General features: G+C 44.2%; 1 protein-coding gene across 1 annotated transcript in view; it reads left to right on the top strand.

The window, feature by feature from the left end:
* Positions 1-1,277: 1,277 nt before the first annotated feature.
* gabra3 (gamma-aminobutyric acid type A receptor subunit alpha3) overlaps positions 1,278-19,385 on the top strand; it is a gene marked incomplete at both ends in the record, with an annotated part of 56,477 nt that continues 38,369 nt past the window's right edge. Inside the window, 3 exons of the mRNA XM_080530247.1 lie at positions 1,278-1,363; positions 11,867-11,991; positions 13,876-13,943. Coding sequence (XP_080386373.1) covers positions 1,278-1,363; positions 11,867-11,991; positions 13,876-13,943 — 279 coding nt within the window. The remainder of the gene's footprint in view (positions 1,364-11,866; positions 11,992-13,875; positions 13,944-19,385) is intronic.

Here is a 19,385-nt window from a genome sequence, read left to right as displayed (position 1 = left end):
GTGCCTTAGTCACAGGAGTCGGCACGTAAACATGATTTATACATATATGATGTTCAATGCCTAATGTTAAAAGCATGTGCGAGTTCATATTTGACATTTATATCAAAACATTAACATTTTGACACAGCATGTTCTTCATGGCAGAACTCTGTAGCACTGTGTAAGGACATCGTGTTCGCCCTTAAGCCTATCTCTGGTTTTCGGCCATTTATTAATGTTTTCACTGGTATTATTGGCTTCATGTATGCTTAAGATGTCTGTGCAGGTATGCTTTTGGGCCTTTTGTAGAGTGTTGTACAGTAACACTGTAATAACTTTCAGTAGATTTTCTGTACATTATAATTGATATATAAATGCTTGTGAATCCTTCAAATTCTGGGCCCTGGACAGTCTGGACGGATTGATGGCAGCTGCTGGATTGAAAAAATCAGGTGTAGTGCTGAGGCACAAATGTGTACATTTCAAGCCTGCAAACTGCGACACTTTAAATGAATGTGCAATAACACTATGTGCAATATGACAACCCTAGTCGTCTTATCTGTACAGTATAGTATAGTGGATAGTGTACATAGCCTTTATTTATGTAAACCAGCTCCTTTCCCCTTTTTTTTTTTTTTTTTTTTCTTCTTTCCTAGCACCAGGGGAGCCACCCCTCCCAAATTTCGTTGTTTGGTACCTGTACTATAGCAATGACAATAAAGACCATTCATTCATTCAAATAGTTGAGTGTTTAGAAATAATGGAATACTTATCGTATATATACAGTGTTACTGAGTCCTCAAAAGGTTATAAGAGCTTAATAATCTAAAAGCCATTATTATAAAATATGTTCCCAATAGTTTTCCCCCAAAACTTGAGAGCCCCTTCAAAGTCTCTGTCATCGTGGACGTAGGGTAGCATCATTACATTCATCAGAACCTCTGCCTGTCTCTGACAAAGCCTGTCATCTTGTCAGGGAAACAGAAAATCCATTCAGTTCTGTGTCCCCCGGGACAGCTTGCCAGTGAATGATGTGTTTGAATAACTGTTTGAACAGTCATACCAGGTTGGGGGATTTTATTTTTGGTCATGTGACTGTGTGCTCTACTTTCTAGGCCCGGAGATTCGCATTGATCTGAGAATGCTAATGCACCATCATCTGCATGTCAAACAGTTTTTCAACATCGTAGTAGTAGCCAATTAGCCATAAGCTGGTGCCCAACCCTTTCTAACTCAACCACTCTGATTCACCCCTATCCCTTCTTTTTTTCCAACAGGGTTTTGGGGCGCAGTTTGATATGGCTGCCACTCCCGAGAAACTTGCAGCATTCTTCGCGGGCATATGGATCTCCATTCTGCTCATCAACCCCTTTCCTCAAACTGGGTAGGATGACAGTCTCACTCTCTCTCTCTCTCTCTCTCTCTCTCTCTCTCTCTCTCTCTCTCTCTCTCTCTCTCTCTCTCTCTCCTCTCCATCCCCTCACTCCTCTTGTCCTCCTCCTCTTCTGTCCCCCCATGTTGAAGCTCTGGGGATGTGTTGTAGCTAATACGTTCATTAATAACGCCGGCCCCAGTTCTGCGGCCAGGCTTTATGATCCGCCGAATGCCATTTGGAGGCCGACGTGGCCGAGTGTAAATCGGTATTGGATTTCTAGCGGCAAAGCGGGGCTCAATAAACCTGGAAGAAGGCCGACCGAGGGTAGACCTGAGGGAAGGCGAGACAGGGCTTAGCCCAGATTGCCTTGCCATGGTGCCAGTCAGACTCTCACTGCCTGTTAGCAGCATACAGTACTTGTGAATTTCACATCTGTAGAAAGGTGGCGGCCAAGAGGAGGCGCTTGCCAAACCCGGCCAGAGAAAGGGCCTAAGATCAGTGTTCCCACACAGCCCCAGGGTGCTACTGTACATGCTTTGGCCTATATCATAGGATGTCATCCTGCATGTCATCCCTCCTCTCTCTCTCTCACACATCCTTCCTGTCTAAATCCACTGTATCTATCAATAAAAAATGGAAAATACGAGTGGGACTGCCCCACTCAGAAAAAATAACTTGTACATGCTTTGGCCTCATGTATCCATTCAGGAACCCGACCCCGGCTGCTGTACCTACAGTAGACCAAAGCAACAAAAAAAAATGAACAAATCTTTTGCTTAGTCTATACTGTACTGTACCCAGCCCTTCCATACTGATTCACACAGTCAATTAGCATCTGTCCCTTCTGTCTCATCTACTACCCATTCCACATTACCAGCCTATTTCCTTGGAGTAATATACTGTTATTATATTGAAAATCTCTGATTAGCATGTCAAATGCGAGGAGACAGTGAGTCAGATGCAATCTTCTCAAAAACTTTAAAACGGAGACTTTTTTTTCTTCTCGCATTTAAGGAACAGTCTGAACCGTACATTTCCAGTGAAAGATTTGCATTATGCATGCGATTGTAGCCTGTGCCTTCATGTGATATATACAGTATGATTGCACAGAATGTGTGTTCGTGTGGTCAGCGTTACACATGAGGACTCATCCCAGGATTAAGCACCACAGTCAGGGTAATCTGTCAAATAAATGCATTGATTGAAATCTCCCTGTTCCATCTAGCTAGTGTCAGAAGCATATCAAGAATCAGATGGGGAGTGGAGGAGAAGGAGGTGGTTGGGGAGAAACTGGCGGTGGTGCAAAACCAATTCAGCACTAGTACACACACACACACACGCACACGCACACACACACACTCTCACACACACACACGCAATATTCAATTGGAGTAATTTAAAAACCTTGCACTGTTGGAGCAGTGATTCGTTTTATACAGTGTCAGCAAAGACTAGAAAAGAAAGATCGACTGAATCTGATTTGATGTGACATCACAGAGCCTGTTTTCCACTATCCGTTTCCGTATTCATATACACCCTTCAAGTAAATTCCATCATTTCCTCCCCCATTAGGTTGATCTGCTCATAGGAAAATGTACGATGCGTCCTTATTTTTTCAGACATGCTGGTGATCCATTCCGGTTTGCAATGCAGATTTTTTTGCCCCGGTGCATACATAGATACATACATACATACCTGTACATGCATACAGTCCAAAACATTTTTGTTAATAACAAAAGCTCAGAGAAATACATGCGTTCTGAAACATGCAATATTATAATGAGGAGGAAGATGATGACGATGATAATGGAGATTATACTGTAGTTCAGAGTATACCCAAGTTACGGAATATGTAAATGATTCCGATGATTAGCAAAACAAACAAGCCCAAACAGAATAAACAAGCCGTTTAAACAGACAAATTGAGGCCTTGGAGTGGCTCTTTTTCATGTCTCAGCTCACTTTGTTGTCTTAATAATCTTTCTGACTTAAGTGAGGAACCTAAATAGTCCTGCTTATTTAGATGACCCATTTCTCTTTCTCTCTCAGTATCAGATCGGCCCGTCTGTGCTTTGATAAGCCTCGCTGTCTGATCCCCAGTCTTTTTTGTTGCCTTGCTTCTCCCAAACTAAGCTTAACTTCGACTTCCCCTGGGATGGACCAGTAAACTATGGTATTTATTATTTCTGCCTAATGCGGTTATGTGGAAATGTATCCTGAGAATGAGAGGAAGAGAGTAATGGCTCCATGAGGCAGAGCTTCAGAGCTGGCATTAAGGTTAGTCCTGCTTTGTTAAAAAAAAAAAAAAAAAAAAACAACCATGTCTTAGCAGAGATTAGATGTGCTTAACATTATTTAGGTGGCATTCCCTTCATTCTGAAATTGGATCATATGTTTCCAGATATTAATAAGCGTGAATGCTGGCTCTGACTCCTCTTCTCTGACATCTCAAGGAGGCAGAAAAAGAGAAGTAATAACAACAGAATGCATTGGCACCTCTCCCTTCCTTTAATGTGGCCTCTCTCTCTCTCTCTCTCTCTCTCTCTCTCTCTCTCTCTCTCTCTCTCTCTCTCTCTCTCTCTCTCTCTCTCTCTCTCTCTCTCTAATGTCTATGTTGTGTTTTAAAGCATCAAAGGTATCCAGTTCCAGTGCTTCTGCAGTCTGTGGGAGCCACTAATACAGTATGTCCTAAAATGTGTCTATATAACCGCACTTCCACCCTGACTCCGGGGGCATTGAAATTAATCTTTTTTTCTGGGGGACGGGGGGGTAGATTAAGCATACTCTCGGTGCATATCAACAAGACATCCTCAATCACTTGAGAGACGACACAGCGTCCTTGCATGGCAGTCTTTACTCAGCAAATTGCATTTAGTAAAAACCTGTGCTAGGTGAGGCTTTGTCTGAATTCCCCTTTTAGATTTAAAGTGGAGGGGAGCTGGGGTGGAGGCGAGGTGGAGGTGGAGGGGGAGGGGGGTGTGTGGGGGGGCATTGTGATGTGGTGTCTGTCTCTGGAAATGTTGTATCCGAACCGAAAATGTAAGTGTACAGCCGTACCAGCCATGACCAAGTTTGTAAATAATCCTTTTAGACTTCAGAGCACCACAGTGCTTATACCTCCAGAGTATCTCTCCACATCAGCAAAGCTGTCTCTCCCCGAGTCCTGCCGCCTCCCTGATGCCCACTGATACCATCGCCGGGCTCTAAATCGGCTTTGCTACAGTGCAGGCAGGAGACTTTACTAATGGATAAACTTGTCACAGACAAATCCCTTATATTAGGTTCTGTCACTCTGTGCATCGCCGCAATCCCTCACTGCACACACGCTCACTGATAGGCAGGGCTTGATTAAACTATTATTTGCAACAATCCATCTTTTCCATATGAATGAGCAGTGGTTGTGTTCATTTCCATTCTATGGAGGTCTTACAACTCCCTGCTATCCGCCTCCCCCTCCAAGCCCTGGCTAACGAGTGCGGACAGCCAGACCCTCTTCTGTTGTCTGTTTGGTTTGGAATCTGTTTCGGCGTCACCAGCTAAAGTGACACATAATCAGTGGCTGTGAGGGGGGAGAGTGTTGTGTGTCCACTTACGCTATGGATGGAGCGTCTGAAGTTCGCTGCTCCGCCCCCCCCCCCCCCCCCCCCATCTCACATGTATTATTCACGGGATGGAAGGGAAGGACGTCACTGTGAGATGTGACCCGGTCGACAGATAACATTCTGTCAACGTTACGGTGGCATTGTCAAGGTTAATGTGTTACAGGGCTGGGAGAGGGTAATGTATTCCCTCATGAGCGTCTCTGCAATGTTCTCTTGGATACTTGCCTGGTTATGACGTGCGTTCCTTTTCCAGCCACATTAAGAAAGTAAGGTAAAATGTAGAGCGCTGTAACTTACTATATCAATATCACATGACATAAGGCACCAGTGCTCTAATTTAATAATTCTCAAAATATGGGAGCAACGCTGTTGCATCCTAACCCCCCCGAACTATAGGCTACTGGGCATGACACATGACACGTGCGCGTAACGTTTGTGTCCTGACGGGGTTGCGCTGCGGATGCTAAACCAGGCACCAACTGGGAAAGAAGCGTGCCTTTAGTCAAGCAGCTGACCAGAGACAGGCTATAGGCAGACTCAAACTTGTGCTGTAAAGTATCTGGATAGCTGCATAGACTCAACTTGCACTGCAGGGCCGCAAGCCTCACGGAGACCACGCTGCCCGCGGAGCTGGTGGAGCATGTCTCATAGTCGGCTGTGGGGGAGTGACTCAGCTGTGGCTGCCCGTCACTTTCATAACAGTGACGTGACGTGTCCAATGTGGTTTGGGGGCGAAATCCCATCTTCTCGCTTTGTTTTGCAGGACGAGAGATGAGGATGGTGGATATCGGAGCGCGTCATGCCGAAGAAAACACCACGGTTAAGCAGCGCCTTTTCTTTATCGACAGGGAACATTTTAATTATTGTGTTTATCAATCTGAAATTACCCTACAGTACATCTCCCTAAGTTCTCCATCCTGCTCATATTTTATTGATCCCCCCCCTGCTAATTACCTGCATTTCAGTTGGGATCCCGAACCGCGGCATTGTGCTGATATATATTGAGTAATTGATCTGTCAGCCTCAAAGTTCCTAATTGGTGAAGAGTCCCAGCAGGCATCTGGGAATCAGATTAGAGTTTGAAAGGATCCCCCCAGAGGGCGTCTCGGCACAGTTGCACTCTCAACACAAGAGAACTCAATTCTGCCCTCGCCTCCAACGGATGATACATGTCTGTCTCATTACTGACCGCTCACAGCCAGTTGACTCACTGATTCAACACCTCCAGTGACGTAGAGAACGACCTTGAACTACTGTTGCAAATAAACTGCCGAAACAATCAGCTTGCAATCCTCTGTTTTTTTTTGTGTCCTGGGGCTCTCTTTCGGACTCCATTGTTGTTTTGCTCTGATTACACAGTGATTTGGTGCTAGCCAATATACTTCCTGTTATGTTGGAGCTTGTGCTGGATTTAGAGAATACTGTTGTAGAATCCAGTTATAGGTGATGGGTCTATGACCCCAGAACACCTTTCAGATAGCCTTTCCTAAAGTCCTATCAGTACTCTACTGTAAGATTTGTGCCAGTCAATGAGTCCTGTCTGTCTTCTTATTGAGCGTGATTCTACAGCACACTGCCTGTTGGTACGTCAACATGCCTCATTGGACTGAACACAAGGGAATAGCCCAAAATAAGTGAAGCATCCAGATTGCGTGCCTGTAACGCGCAAAGCTTCATAAAGCATGACAGAACTCCGAGAAGCCAGTCAGTTAAACAATGTTCACTTAACAGGCTTTGCTCCATAAAAGGTACAAACTTTCTCTGAAATAATTATGAAGTTGAAAGAGGAGAAACTAATATGAAGAAAGCCCCTAGGAGATGCATTCTGCCTAAGTAAAATGTTAGGAATAATTATTCCAGTAGAACAGTAGAAAGACCTTTTTATGCATGCTGCTGTATATTTAATTCACTCACACACAGTAGATCTTAATTTAGCCAAAGGCACTAAACCAAGGACACATTGCACTTTAATGTTTGGGGGGGACAAAAACAAACACAAAACTTGCTACATGTAGATCAGAGTAATTTGTGAGCACAACAGTTTTCTTTTCAAAATCTCCCTGGGATATTATTTCATGTATATCATGTAAGTAAGGCTGTAGGTTGTAATATGTCACTGTTGTTGGTCCTTTCTCCTGGTTTGGTCGCCTACTAGAGCCTGACTAGGTATTGGAGATTGATCCCTTAAAGGTGCAGACTGCAGAGCATCATTTTGTTTGACACGTTGAAAATCTGTCCTGAAAATCATCTTCCCTAATGATATTATAACCCCCCGGAATGGACTTGCAGTGTTGGACATTAGCTGTTGTGTTTCTGCATGCGCGCACGATTCGAAGAGGCAGCCACTAGAGACAAAAAGGTGAAAATCTGTGAGAACAGTAACAACATGTTTATATGCAAACTGAGTGTCGAGTAGAATACTCCATTTTAGACTTTTTCCAGACCAAAAACAGAAAGCTAAAATGTTAAACTATCATAATTTACACTGGGAGCTTGAATGTCATTGCTTCGTATAGCCTAACCTACAACTTTGATCTTTTTGGTGTAAACTTGCTGAGTAAATCAAGCCTCTTGTCTGCAAACAGACAATAATATAAAGGTGAGAGGTGACATGATCCTACCAGGGCCCAGCCAGGGTGTCTGAGTCCTGACCAGCCGGTCCAGGGGTGAGAGGAGGAGGAGCAGCAGCTGCTGGGTAAAGAAGGGTCTGGTACAGGACAGACAGACAGACAGACAGTTGATTGGATTTGTGCCGAAGGGTTTCTGAATCAGCTCACTTCCAGGCCCTGTGTGCTGTAAAGGAAAACAAGGAGGAAGTGGAAAAGGCCAATGGTGTCATTTAAGTCACAACCTGCCAGTACTCCAGGCAATGAAACAAATTGACTGTTCAACCTGCTCAGTGTGGAGGCTAGGGTACCTCTCCGTTAATGTGCAGAGTAAGATTGAAGAGCAGCCCCCAGCAAGGGGTGTTGACTTTCATTTGGCAGGGTGATCAGATTGTATCTGACTCTCTTGTTAGAAATGTGCAGGTGTGCATATGCTTGCCAAAGCATTCAAACAGAGGTTTATTTCAAATGGCTATTGATTAATGCCCCAGGTCTTGTTTTAGGAACACAACATTTTTACATTCACTGGCTATTCATTTAAAATGATGTTCCAAGAGCAATAAATGTATCGTGTTAAAAGAGCCTCCAACCGTCCGTATATGTATATGTGATGTGTATACAGCACGTACATTATGGGCAGTAACTCCAACGAATGATAAATAACATTTGCAGCTCGTTTCACGTTTGGAATCTATTTTACTGCTGGTGTTGGTGAAATGGAAAAAAAGGGAAATTAAGGGGAGGGAGAGTGAGAGCGGAAATGAAAAGAGAGAGGGTTACAAAGATGGAGAAAGATTATGGGACTGGAGGATACTGTTGAGAGAGAGAGAAGACCCCGAGACCATGTCCCAGGCTCTCAGCCCCAGGGAAGATCAGGGACAGCTCAGCCCTGAGTTGTTGCCTGTTAAACCAGATATGGGATACATATGTTTGCCTTCTATCTGGGAGACATATTTGTATGTTTCCGGCACCCGTGACTCATTTAGAACATATCCAGTGTCAAAAGGTCAGCTGTGTCTGGATCCAGCTGATGTAATGTTTATGCAAAAACTATGAGTAATATGTTTTTGCATAAAGCCTTCCTTTACCCCCCCCCCCACCCCCTCTCTCTCTCTCTCTCTCTCTCTCTAACTGTGAGAAAGTCATGATGATTAAGATTTCAGTATCTGACTGCCACATACATCTGAATAAGATGTGACACGAGTTCCACGAATAAAAGTCCCAACTGAGTTTCCAGAGCGGTTCTCTTCAAACGAGGGCCCCTACTGTACAGTACATCAAACCCTCATTAGTTTGAAGTTGATGAAAGACTAATCCAGAGAAAGGTTGCTCCTTAGTGAGCTGAGAGGTGGCACGTTGTCCCCTGAGTCAATCAAAGCTGTATTGTTCCACCTGTTCCCTTTTCTCTCCCGGATGCCTTATCACTTCTGTGCATAGACAACTGGAAGACTCTGAAAAGGGAGACAGACAAAGGGAATCAGTCATATTGTCAAGGCATTGAATGATACTAGGCGTTTCTTTGTCAGAGACAATGTGTTGCGTGAGATGCTGCATATCAATGTCAATAGATTGGTGGTGGGCTGAGGGGGTGTGTTAGTTGGGGGAAGGTGTGTGTGTGTGTGTGTATAGGGGGGGGGGGGGGGGCGGTTACATTGGTGGTGATGGGTGTTAATTAAGAGTGTATTGATGAGGGATGGGCGGCCCCCCTCACGGTAGTCTCCTCCATAGCCCCCCTGTTGGAGTGAGATGGCGATTGTCTTACATTTTAATTGACCATAATAAATAAATGAAGCAGGGGGGCCCCTGTCGCTGCAGCACGCTGGGGCGAGTCATCAACTTTTCAAAATGTCATTTCTGAGCAGCTCGGAGCGGCCCCACTAATCCCCTCCATTCGATTCTGGCAGCCCCCGGTGGCCAGCAGCGAGACAATGAGTCTGTGTGGCGTGGGCCCAGCCACTCCAGTGGCGGACGGATATCGGGGTCCTTATCAGTCAATCAGTGCCAAGCCTCCCTCTAAGCCCACACGCCACACTCCAGAGGGAGGGAAGGGGAGAGAGAGAATGAGGAAAGGAGAGGTGCGCGTGTGTGTGTGTGGGGGGGGGGGGGGTAGAGTTGGGGGCGCTTCCCGAGGTGCCCACTTTGGATGCAGGATGTGTAAGCAGCCGCTCTTAAAGCTCAAGGAATTTAATTAGATGTCGGTGGAGTTATACCCTCTCTCCCCACCTCTCTTCCTCTCTCTCCCTCCCTCTCTCTCTCTCTCTCTCTCCCCCTCTCTCTCTCCCTCTCTCTCTCTCCCTGTCTCTATGTTGCTGTGCTATGTTTATCAATCAGACCTGCTTCATTTTCTGCTCTGGCCCCTTTGGCTTTGACTGGCGTCTGAGATGATTGGATGTGAAACGCAAATAGGAGTTCATACGTCAAGGTGCCACACACACACACACACACACACACACACACACACATTGGCAGAGACACTCACACACAGACGTGATGTTCTTGTCTCAAGCTTCCAGGGACTTTGTCTCGTCCAGAAAATATGATTCTGTCATGGTCCCATCACTTCAGTGTACCTTTATGACATTGTCTTAACAGTGCTGTGAGCACTGGTATACTGACAGCTTTTCTTGACCTCACGTCCCTTGACACAGTGCTATTACTTGTGTGTCTACCAGTGGAGTGCATGTGCTTGTTTATTAATTTTTAATTTGTTTAATTTTGCCATTTAGCAGATGCTTTTATCCAAAGCGACTTACAATTACGAATTACAGGGACATTCCCCCTGGAGTAACTGAGGGCTAAGTGCCTTACCCAAGGGCACACTAGTAGTGGTGTGGCTTCAGGCGGGATTTGAACTCACAACCTTCCGATCCCAAGTCCAACTCACTATCCACCACTACCCCACAATAATTTTGCCATTTAGCAGACGCTTTTAATCCAAAGCGACTTACAATTACGAATTACAGGGACATTTATACAGGTTGTTTATAACTGTAGTCTGTGTGACTGAAGGGTAAACCAGTTTGACGTGTTTGAATGCTTAACATTGTTATTTGAGGAGATGGTCACGTGTGTTGGCAAGTTCGAGACTCGAAATTCTGGGCTACTGTGTGCAACAACTTGACCTGCTGTGGTGCTGTGGTCACACGGATACACAGTTGAAGTTGGCTCCGTGGCTGGGCTTGCTGTGGTGTTGTGAGTTTCGAGGGGGGGAGTGTACAGAGTTGAGAGGGTAAGCTCACTCCTCAAGTTCAAATGCACCCATCATCCTTGCTGTTTTTTTCTGTAGCGCAGCTGGTTAACACCAGGTATTTGAGGACGGTCACGTATCTTGTCAAGTCAGAGGTCGCAGGTTCGAGACTCAGTTGGAGCAACTCTAATTGCGGGGCCACTGTTTGCAACAACTTGCCGTCTGTTTCACATGCTTGTCGATAAATGAGTGCTGGGCTGTTTAATGCCCTGCATACATGGTTCTTGATAGGGGGTCATCTGGAAATAGGTTATTGTTCACCTCCTCCTCAGGGGATCTTTGATTGATTTGATTGAGAATGCCACTCATTAGCTCATCAGTGCTAGTGCCCTCTCCATCTCAAAAATGCATTGTTCACAAGGGAGTTGTGGGCCCAGGAAGAGATAATTGCTCCACATATTTAAGGTAATTAAGGAAGTGGAGGTTGACTGCATATTCAGGACCTCGTTTGTCGCTCATGGGGTAATATGCAGGGAGAAATCCCCAGGCAGAATGTGCCTAAGAGTTGTATGTAGCTCTGTGACAGGCTTCACTAATCCGTCCGCACTTCAATCAGCCTGTCCATGTCTGAAGAGTGTTGTGCTGCCATACAGTGCCTCGAATTAAACCCCAACATGTTTGTGTCTCAATCAATGCAGCACCCTTGACTGTGAAGGCTAAAACATGTTCTTTCACTTTTTATGAAAAGGTCCAATTACCTCTGCAGCCCTCTGTGGTTTGAAACAACAGTGGTTGCTCCAACGCCCTGACCTGAGCCTCCTTGTAAACAGGAAATTGATTATGAGCGCAGTGTGTGAAGCTGTGGACAGCTATGTGTGGTTTAGTTGAAGCTGTTTTGCAATTGCTTGCTTCACCAGCAAGTTACTGAAGTGAATTTCCCATGGCTGTTCTGAGGAGCCCAAGAGACTGCCACTGGAACTGCTTCTGTATATTCAAAGACTCAAAGATGTCTGCTGCGTTCAGTCTGACACATGCACACTCGCTCTTTCTGAGTTACTCTTCCTCCCCCCTAACTGTCTGTCTATCTTTCTTTCTCTCTCTTTCTCTCTCTCCACAGGGCGGTGGTGGTTGGGCACAGGGAGCCACTGCCTGACGACAGTAGAGACAACATCACCATTTTTACCCGGATCCTGGACAGGCTGCTGGACGGGTATGACAACAGGCTGCGGCCTGGGCTTGGAGGTGAGCTGGATGTTGATTTTTAATGCCTTCCTTTTTATATATATACAGCTATTCACAATATCTTAACTGGCTGCCACTAGTTCCGAAACAATAATACGTGAGCTGGTTGAAGGGGATCATCTTATGATTAAGGCCTCAGCTAGATGAATTAGTTGGGTTAGCGCTGGAGAATATCCTAAACACACACACTACATATAGGACCAGGAGTGAGAAACATGTTGAACTAGACAAACTACTCACAACTGCCTCCAAGACTCAGTGAGCTCCTGCAAGTCCTCATTCTCCTTCCCCCATCAATCGGCCCAAGCACACCCAGTCTTGCAGTGATAGATTTCTGGCTGTGACCCCACGAGAGGAATTGGTTCCCTTGTCAGCGTGACCTCCACTGATCCTTCAGAGCCAGACAATGGTTACATAAACAGCTCCAGTTTTCATGATAAGAGTGAGAATACAGTACAGCACATCTCCTCAGATGTTGAGCAGATTGCTTTTTTGGAACAGTGAAAGAACTAATCCTCCTCTTAAGGAGATGCTTGTCAGAGGTAACATGTTACAACGCTATATTCAAAACAGCAGTCTCCTGACAATTCACATGCAAGCCAGGTTTAGATCCAAAGAGGTCCAACAGAGCTATGATTTCTGCCCACTGGAGATAGCCCAACATGTGGACAATGCTAATACTACCCAATAATAATCAGAGTTGTGATTACTATTTTAATCATTTCACATTCATTATGGATTTTTTATTTTATTTCATATTATCATTTGAGTCATTTGAATTCTTTGTCAAAAGTCCTATAAGAGTGTGATGATGTGATGTGTTAAGCTGGCAGTGCTGAGAATAGCCCTCTATTAGCCCTCCCCACTTTGATGGTTGATAAGTGCCCGTGCCACCAGCGTTTGCCACTTATGCACTTTCCACAGCTTTTTCAACCTCCCTAAGAGAGAAATCCCAGGTGCCCTCCAAATGCGTTGGACGTGTACTGTGTTCCAAAGGCCCCGAGCATCTGATTTTGATAAATGGCCCATGTCATGTTGCCAGGGGAACTCGAGGCTCCATAACGCCAGGATCTGGAAACATTCCATCGACACAACTATGTCTCTGAGCAAGGACTGGCAGACAGCCACCCGGCACGTTACATCAAACCTCCCTCGTTTGCACAGAGACGTTCATTTACATCCTACAATCGATTAAATCAAAGTTAAGCCCTGGCCGTAAGGCTCCAATTGGAAACCATATAACCAAAAGGTGATTCCTCCCCACTTCCGTCGTCGCATTTCGGATGAGTCATCGGCAGACTGTTGGCAGTCATCACTCTGTGTTTCATCTCTGGCCTTTTTTTAAATGCAGTTTTCCTGAACGCCACTCACCAAACTCACATTTCACCAAAAAAAGTACCCAGAATCCCAGATAGAATCCACTCTTAGGATGATACACAATGGAAAGCCTTAGGATAATACACACAAGTTAAAAGCATCATCTGACACCAGTACAAACAAGAGCTAGCAAACAGGCCTGAATATGTTTTTAGTGTGCTCCTGCCAACCCTCATTATTTGTCAGGTTTCTTGTTTAGTTTGTGACTGTTCGAATATGCAAAAGCTAACAACCTCCCTCCCCACCAAAGCTAGCTACCTTCAGAAGTTCACCCTTGTTTATTTTGTTGAGTGGTGAGGTATGAAACATTAAGGTTTCTTCCACTATTGAATGTTGAATTTCAATGTGTACTGAACTGACTCAATTCCTTATCAACAACCAACTGAACAAGAGTAGGCCTTGGTAGTCAGAGGAAGTGCTGGCAAGTGGCAACCGTATCTTGTAAGAGACACTCTGCTGCCTTTGACCAAGGCATCTAACCTCTGTCTCCTCTCCCTGTCCAATCAGAGAGTATTACCGAAGTGAGGACAAACATCTATGTGACCAGTTTTGGACCGGTGTCAGACACAGACATGGTAAGTGCCATGTCCTCCATTGTTCTGAGATTCTAGGAATGTGACCCCCATTATAACAAGCACTTGACTTTCATCCATCAATGGGGGTTTGTTTTAGAATGAATCTCATCATCACAGTCATCTCAATCATTATAGTTTATTCTCCTTTTTTACCATTCTGTAAACAAATATTTACAGTAATTAGATGTAGATAGTACTGCATATAAAGAAAAGAGATTCCGGACAGCACCTTGATCCCTTCAGAGGTGTTTTACTTGCTGATGCGTTTCGCTCCTTTGTCAAAGCATGCAAGCTTTCTCCGAAATGTGGCAGCAGATAAAACAAACTTTGAAGGGATCAAGTTTCCATCCATGTTTTTTATACGGTATACTTCCTATTCCATGGACTGAGCACCCCTCCAACTGAAATTAAACAGAATTATGAACACCAGCACTTTTCACCAATTAGGCCCATTCCCATTTATAATGTTTACCCCTACCCGTCATTTTGGAGTGCCTTTTGTGCTGGACATCCCAAACATGGACTTAGTCTCTTAGATCACCTTTTTAAGTTTAACTAGAAGCAACATGATTGCCATTTACAGTTTTAGCGATTAATTAGCATAATATGCCAATTACTCAAATTGCCCAACATGCAACTCTTTGCAACCAAGTTGAATTTCATCCACTAGGTCTATAGATTTTGACATTGAAATTGACATTTCAATCATAAAAGTTCATAAGAATCCACATTTCTGGGTTTACTATGGCGCCCTATGAGGCTTCCAGTAGACTATAACAACTCCTTGTTGGAGAGCTTAGTAAAATCATCCTGCTGTCCGTCCAATACAATTTTGGTCATATTCTCTACTGGTCATATTCTCTACTGGCCATATTCTCTACTGTTTATGCGCTCCCCATTTCAATGGTATCAGAATCTACAACCTGTCTAACCCAGCCTCAACTGTGATATTGTAATCAAATTCAAATTCATGATTGATGAAATAAGTGACATATATAGGGATAAGCCTAAAAAACACACACAATGAATGCTAAAATAAAAGCGAGCCGAGCAGGTGACCCAAATAGGCGGTGTAGGCAAGCACGCAGCCCAACTGCTGTTAATCTCCCGCTACATCTGCAAACCCGCAAAAATGTGTGTTTCGCTCAAGATCCGGTGTTGGTTACTTACAGAAGTCTTAGGTTTAACTTTAATATCAGAATACCCTTTACAATCTGTTATAAATCCTAACCACACCATCAGATTGTATGTATGTATGTATGTATGTATGTATGTATGTATGTATGTACAACCCATTACTACTAAAACAAAACAAGAAATAATCCTGGCAGTCTAATCATTATTGATACCAATTGATTTGTCATTAAATAAAAAAACTAATTTGGCGAAATATATCACCTACAGATGAAAACATTAGCTTGCTAGCCAGCTAGTACATTGTGGCTCTCTCACCAAAATGACTTGCCTACACTCACATCCCTGGATCACACACACCACACTGGATTATTATTGTGTTTAATATGTAAAATGGACACAAATCGATCACCAAAGGTACAGTAATCTTGTAATGTTTTTTTCCTCTCAAATATTAGAATAGAGAGTCATGTTTTTGTTTACGTGATTTTACCTTCCCTGGTTTAAGTATTGTACACTTAAATTGCTTTATTGTATGAGTGAAATTGAAAGTGAAGGCCAGCCGTGGACGCTCTAGTAATATTCAGTGGCCGTCGAGAGCCGGTGTGGGTTCTAACAACTGGAGAATGGCATTTTATATAGATGTCCATTCAGGCATCCTGTTCAGACTCAGTGACACAAAACATTTCAGCTGCTTAGAATTGGTTCATTTTAAAGATCAGGATCTGGTTATGGGGTGGGACTGGAGGAATTGCTTGCATCTTAATCATACACACAATTGGTTTTGGCATGCAAGATCTATCACCAGAGCCATTCAGCGCCACAGATCATCCTGCATGGTCCCTACTAGTGAGAGGAGAACAGAGTGCAATCTGCTGCATTATATGGAGCATAAACCCTACTTGAATTACAAAGCAATAATTAGCTAGGTTAACATTAACATCCTCATCCTCTGTGTATCGAAAGGATTTAGCGAGTTTCTAGAAATGATTTATTAATTACCCCCCCCCCCCCCAAAAGTTGGGCTGTTTTAACGCCTGGGAAAACAGCTCCAATTAACAGGAAATTACATAATTCCTTTTCTTAGAGGACAACCTATACCCAGGGCATCTCACAACTTTGTGTCTCACACATACCAATGGTCCAATTATCCATCTTTGTGCCACCGTGAGTCTCATGAATCCCTCCCCCTCTCCCACCCTCGGGGCCAGTGGTTCTACCTCATCACTGGGCCCAATGTGCCACGTCTGCTCCACTTTCTAAACCGTCACGACAGGGGAAGAGTTAATGCTATAGTCGGAGTGAAACCACACAAAAAAAAAACCTGGAAAATATCAGGCCAGTAAGAAGGGCGCACGCACATTCCAGTCAAAGTGCAGAACACTTACAGTAAGTGACTGTGTTGTCTGCAGCTTACTCTAGGGGCTGTCAGCCCGATCCATAGAATGTGGGTTATGTTGTTGACGGCGCGAGAGGAAGTAAATGTGCTGCTCTCTCCCTCCCACCCTCTCCCCCTGTATCTCTCTCTGTTTCTCCCTTCCTCCCTCCCTCCCTCTCCCCCTATATCGCTCTCTGTTTCTCCCTCCCTCCCTCTCCCCCTATATCGCTCACTGTTTCTTCCTCCCTCCCTCCCTCCCTCTCCCCCTATATCGCTCTCTGTTTCCCCCTCCCCCTCCCTCTGTATCTCTTTCCGTCTCTGGAGGTGTGTGGAGCTCCGTCCCATTTGTTCGCTGGTCTGTCCTGTCATGACGTGTTCTCTGGTGGGCTGGGCTTGACAGGCCTGGTGTGATGAAATTGAGGGCAGTCTAATCTGCCCCAGGTACTGTGTAGAACCCTGCTTGACGAGGATGGCAGAGGTAGTCTGGGGGGCTGCCTTGATCCATCTAAGCTCTGCTCTCATTTCACTCTCATCTATTGTGCTGAAAAACTCTGGAGACCTTCGGTACTGGCACACTAGTGTAGACTTGCCAGCAATCAAGCTTTGAAATGGCCGTACTGTGCAAGAAATGAAAAAAGGCATTATCATTTATTTGTCTCCCTGCCTGGTGTTACTTTGTTTAATTGTAGTATCCATCTACACCAATGGTTTGGTATGTTATTGAAACAGGCTGTCTGAGACAGACAGAGTGAGGTGGCTTCTTCGGGGGTTGATAAGCTTGGCTCTGTTCTGTTCTAGTCCACCATGCATTAACCTTGCCAGGAAATGTCACTATTTGGTTTATTATCAAGAGGTACAAACCTCTTTCCTTTCCTCTGTGGCCTATTTGGCTAACCCTGCCAAGGACTCTTTCTCTAAGGCAACTCATATTTCTTCTAATGTAATTGGTCCCTATTTCAGCTACCAAATTACCTTTTTTCGTGAGGAAGGAAGAAAAATAACAGTTGGATACCAAAAACTGTGAACCCTGTACAGTAAATGGTTCTCCAAACGAATGAATTACGTGGAGTTTGAGGGTAAATTAGGTGGAGTTTGTGGGTAAATGCCAAGATTAAGCATCCATCATTCTTCCCTGGCTCAAGGGGGCTCGAGCCAAATGAGTCTTCTTGCAGGGAAGTAAAGAGCTACGGGTTGTGGGTTAGGGTTAGGGTTAGGGTTAGGGTTGTGGGGAGGTTAACTAAGAATTAAAACCATTGTTTCTAAATCTCCAGGAAATAAAAAAATTTACCCTTCCGGAAAACTCAATAGATGCTCTCTGGGAAAACTGTAATGTGCTCTTACAATAGTTCTCAATTTCCTCCCACCTTACAGGTCTTCATTGCACTCTTTCACACAATATGATAAACTCATATTCAGGGCGGGAATAAGTGTTAAGAGCTGAGCGGGCACAGTCTGGAGGAAGACAATTTGCATCCTTAATAGGCCGCATCCATGAGAGTCTGTATTGTGTTACCATAGTTACAAGTCGTTAAGCCGGCTCTCTTAAATCCATGCTGTGTAATTGCAATGCAACTTAAGTCTCACAAGCATCTCTCATGAACATTTTTATGTTTATCAGAATTGTTTACTGCAATTGCTCAGCTCAGTCATGTGTTTTGAAATCTTTTTTCATCTGAATCTTTGTTTTATGAACAATAATATGTGACATGATAGATATTCAAAGATAGTGACACAGTACTATACCACCTACATGCATTCCACATTTACCTCCGAGCATCAGCAGATAACGATATATATTAAGATCTGCATCAGGACCAGGCACTCCAAAACCTTCTGATCAAATTAATTGCCTGTGGCAGCAGAGAATGTAATCATCTGCCTTGCCAATGAAACTATCAGCCCCATCACGAGGAGAAGGCAGCAACACAGTAGCAATGTTCCCTGCCTCGCACTCAACCTCTGGGGACTGCAATTGGCATGTCACACAACTGATAGGAGAGGAAAACTTGACAGTTGAAGAGGAACATTGGGAAACGCTTAATTCCCCACGAGTGGCTTATGGGGAAAACATGCAATGTCTAAAATGTATACGTATCTAATATGATAGCATCAGAAGAAATTCTTCCTGATCTTACAGTATGCTCTTGTCTTTACGCTGGGTTTCCCTAGCCGTGTCTGATGTACAGGAGCAATTGGAGTATAATGTGATTCATTATGCGCTTCTTGTGTCTTTTTTATGCAATTATCCACATCATGAAAATTGCTTTTCATGCAGTCAAATCTCCCAGTCAAATCAACCATTAAGCATGAAGTGTATTTGACACCTCTTTGATAAGTGCAAAGCGTACCCTTGATCAGTTCCCACTATGCTGATCGATATTAATCCACAGGAAATATCCTGTCATCATTATCATCAAATCAGTGTTATTGATCTTTGAGACAGATCCATTAAAGGACCATTAACATTATGTTGTTGTTGAGGTCATCGGAACGCCATACGGAAATGTTTAGCTGTGCACAACATAATCTGTTTCCATGTTCAATACGGCATGTCCACCATTTGTATGGAAATACTGCTGTTTGAACGGAAGACGATTTTTCTGGAACAAATCAGACGTGTTGGCCTGAAACAATCTGTTACAAAAATGTGTTTCTGCCTCAGAGCCAAATGTGGGGAAGCTGTTGGAACACTGAGATAATGTGTGATTGACAGCACATCACACATGCACAGGTCAAATTCCCAGCAGGGAAGATGGAGAGAGGAAGAGAAAGAGATTGGACTGGTAAATTGGAGAAAGCGAGAGGAGGAGGAGGAGGAGGAGGAGAGGTGGGGGGGGGGGGGGGGGGGGGGAAGAGACAGAGGGAGAGAGAATGACTAGCTCTTAATTATCACATACATAGGCAAGAAGTCTCTATTGTGGCTCATCATT

The sequence above is a fragment of the Nansenia antarctica genome (assembly GCF_963989245.1).
Source record: "Nansenia antarctica genome assembly, chromosome: 4".
In the NCBI taxonomy this organism is placed as follows: domain Eukaryota; kingdom Metazoa; phylum Chordata; class Actinopteri; order Argentiniformes; family Microstomatidae; genus Nansenia; species Nansenia antarctica.
This window is presented reverse-complemented; position numbering and strand designations above follow the sequence as displayed.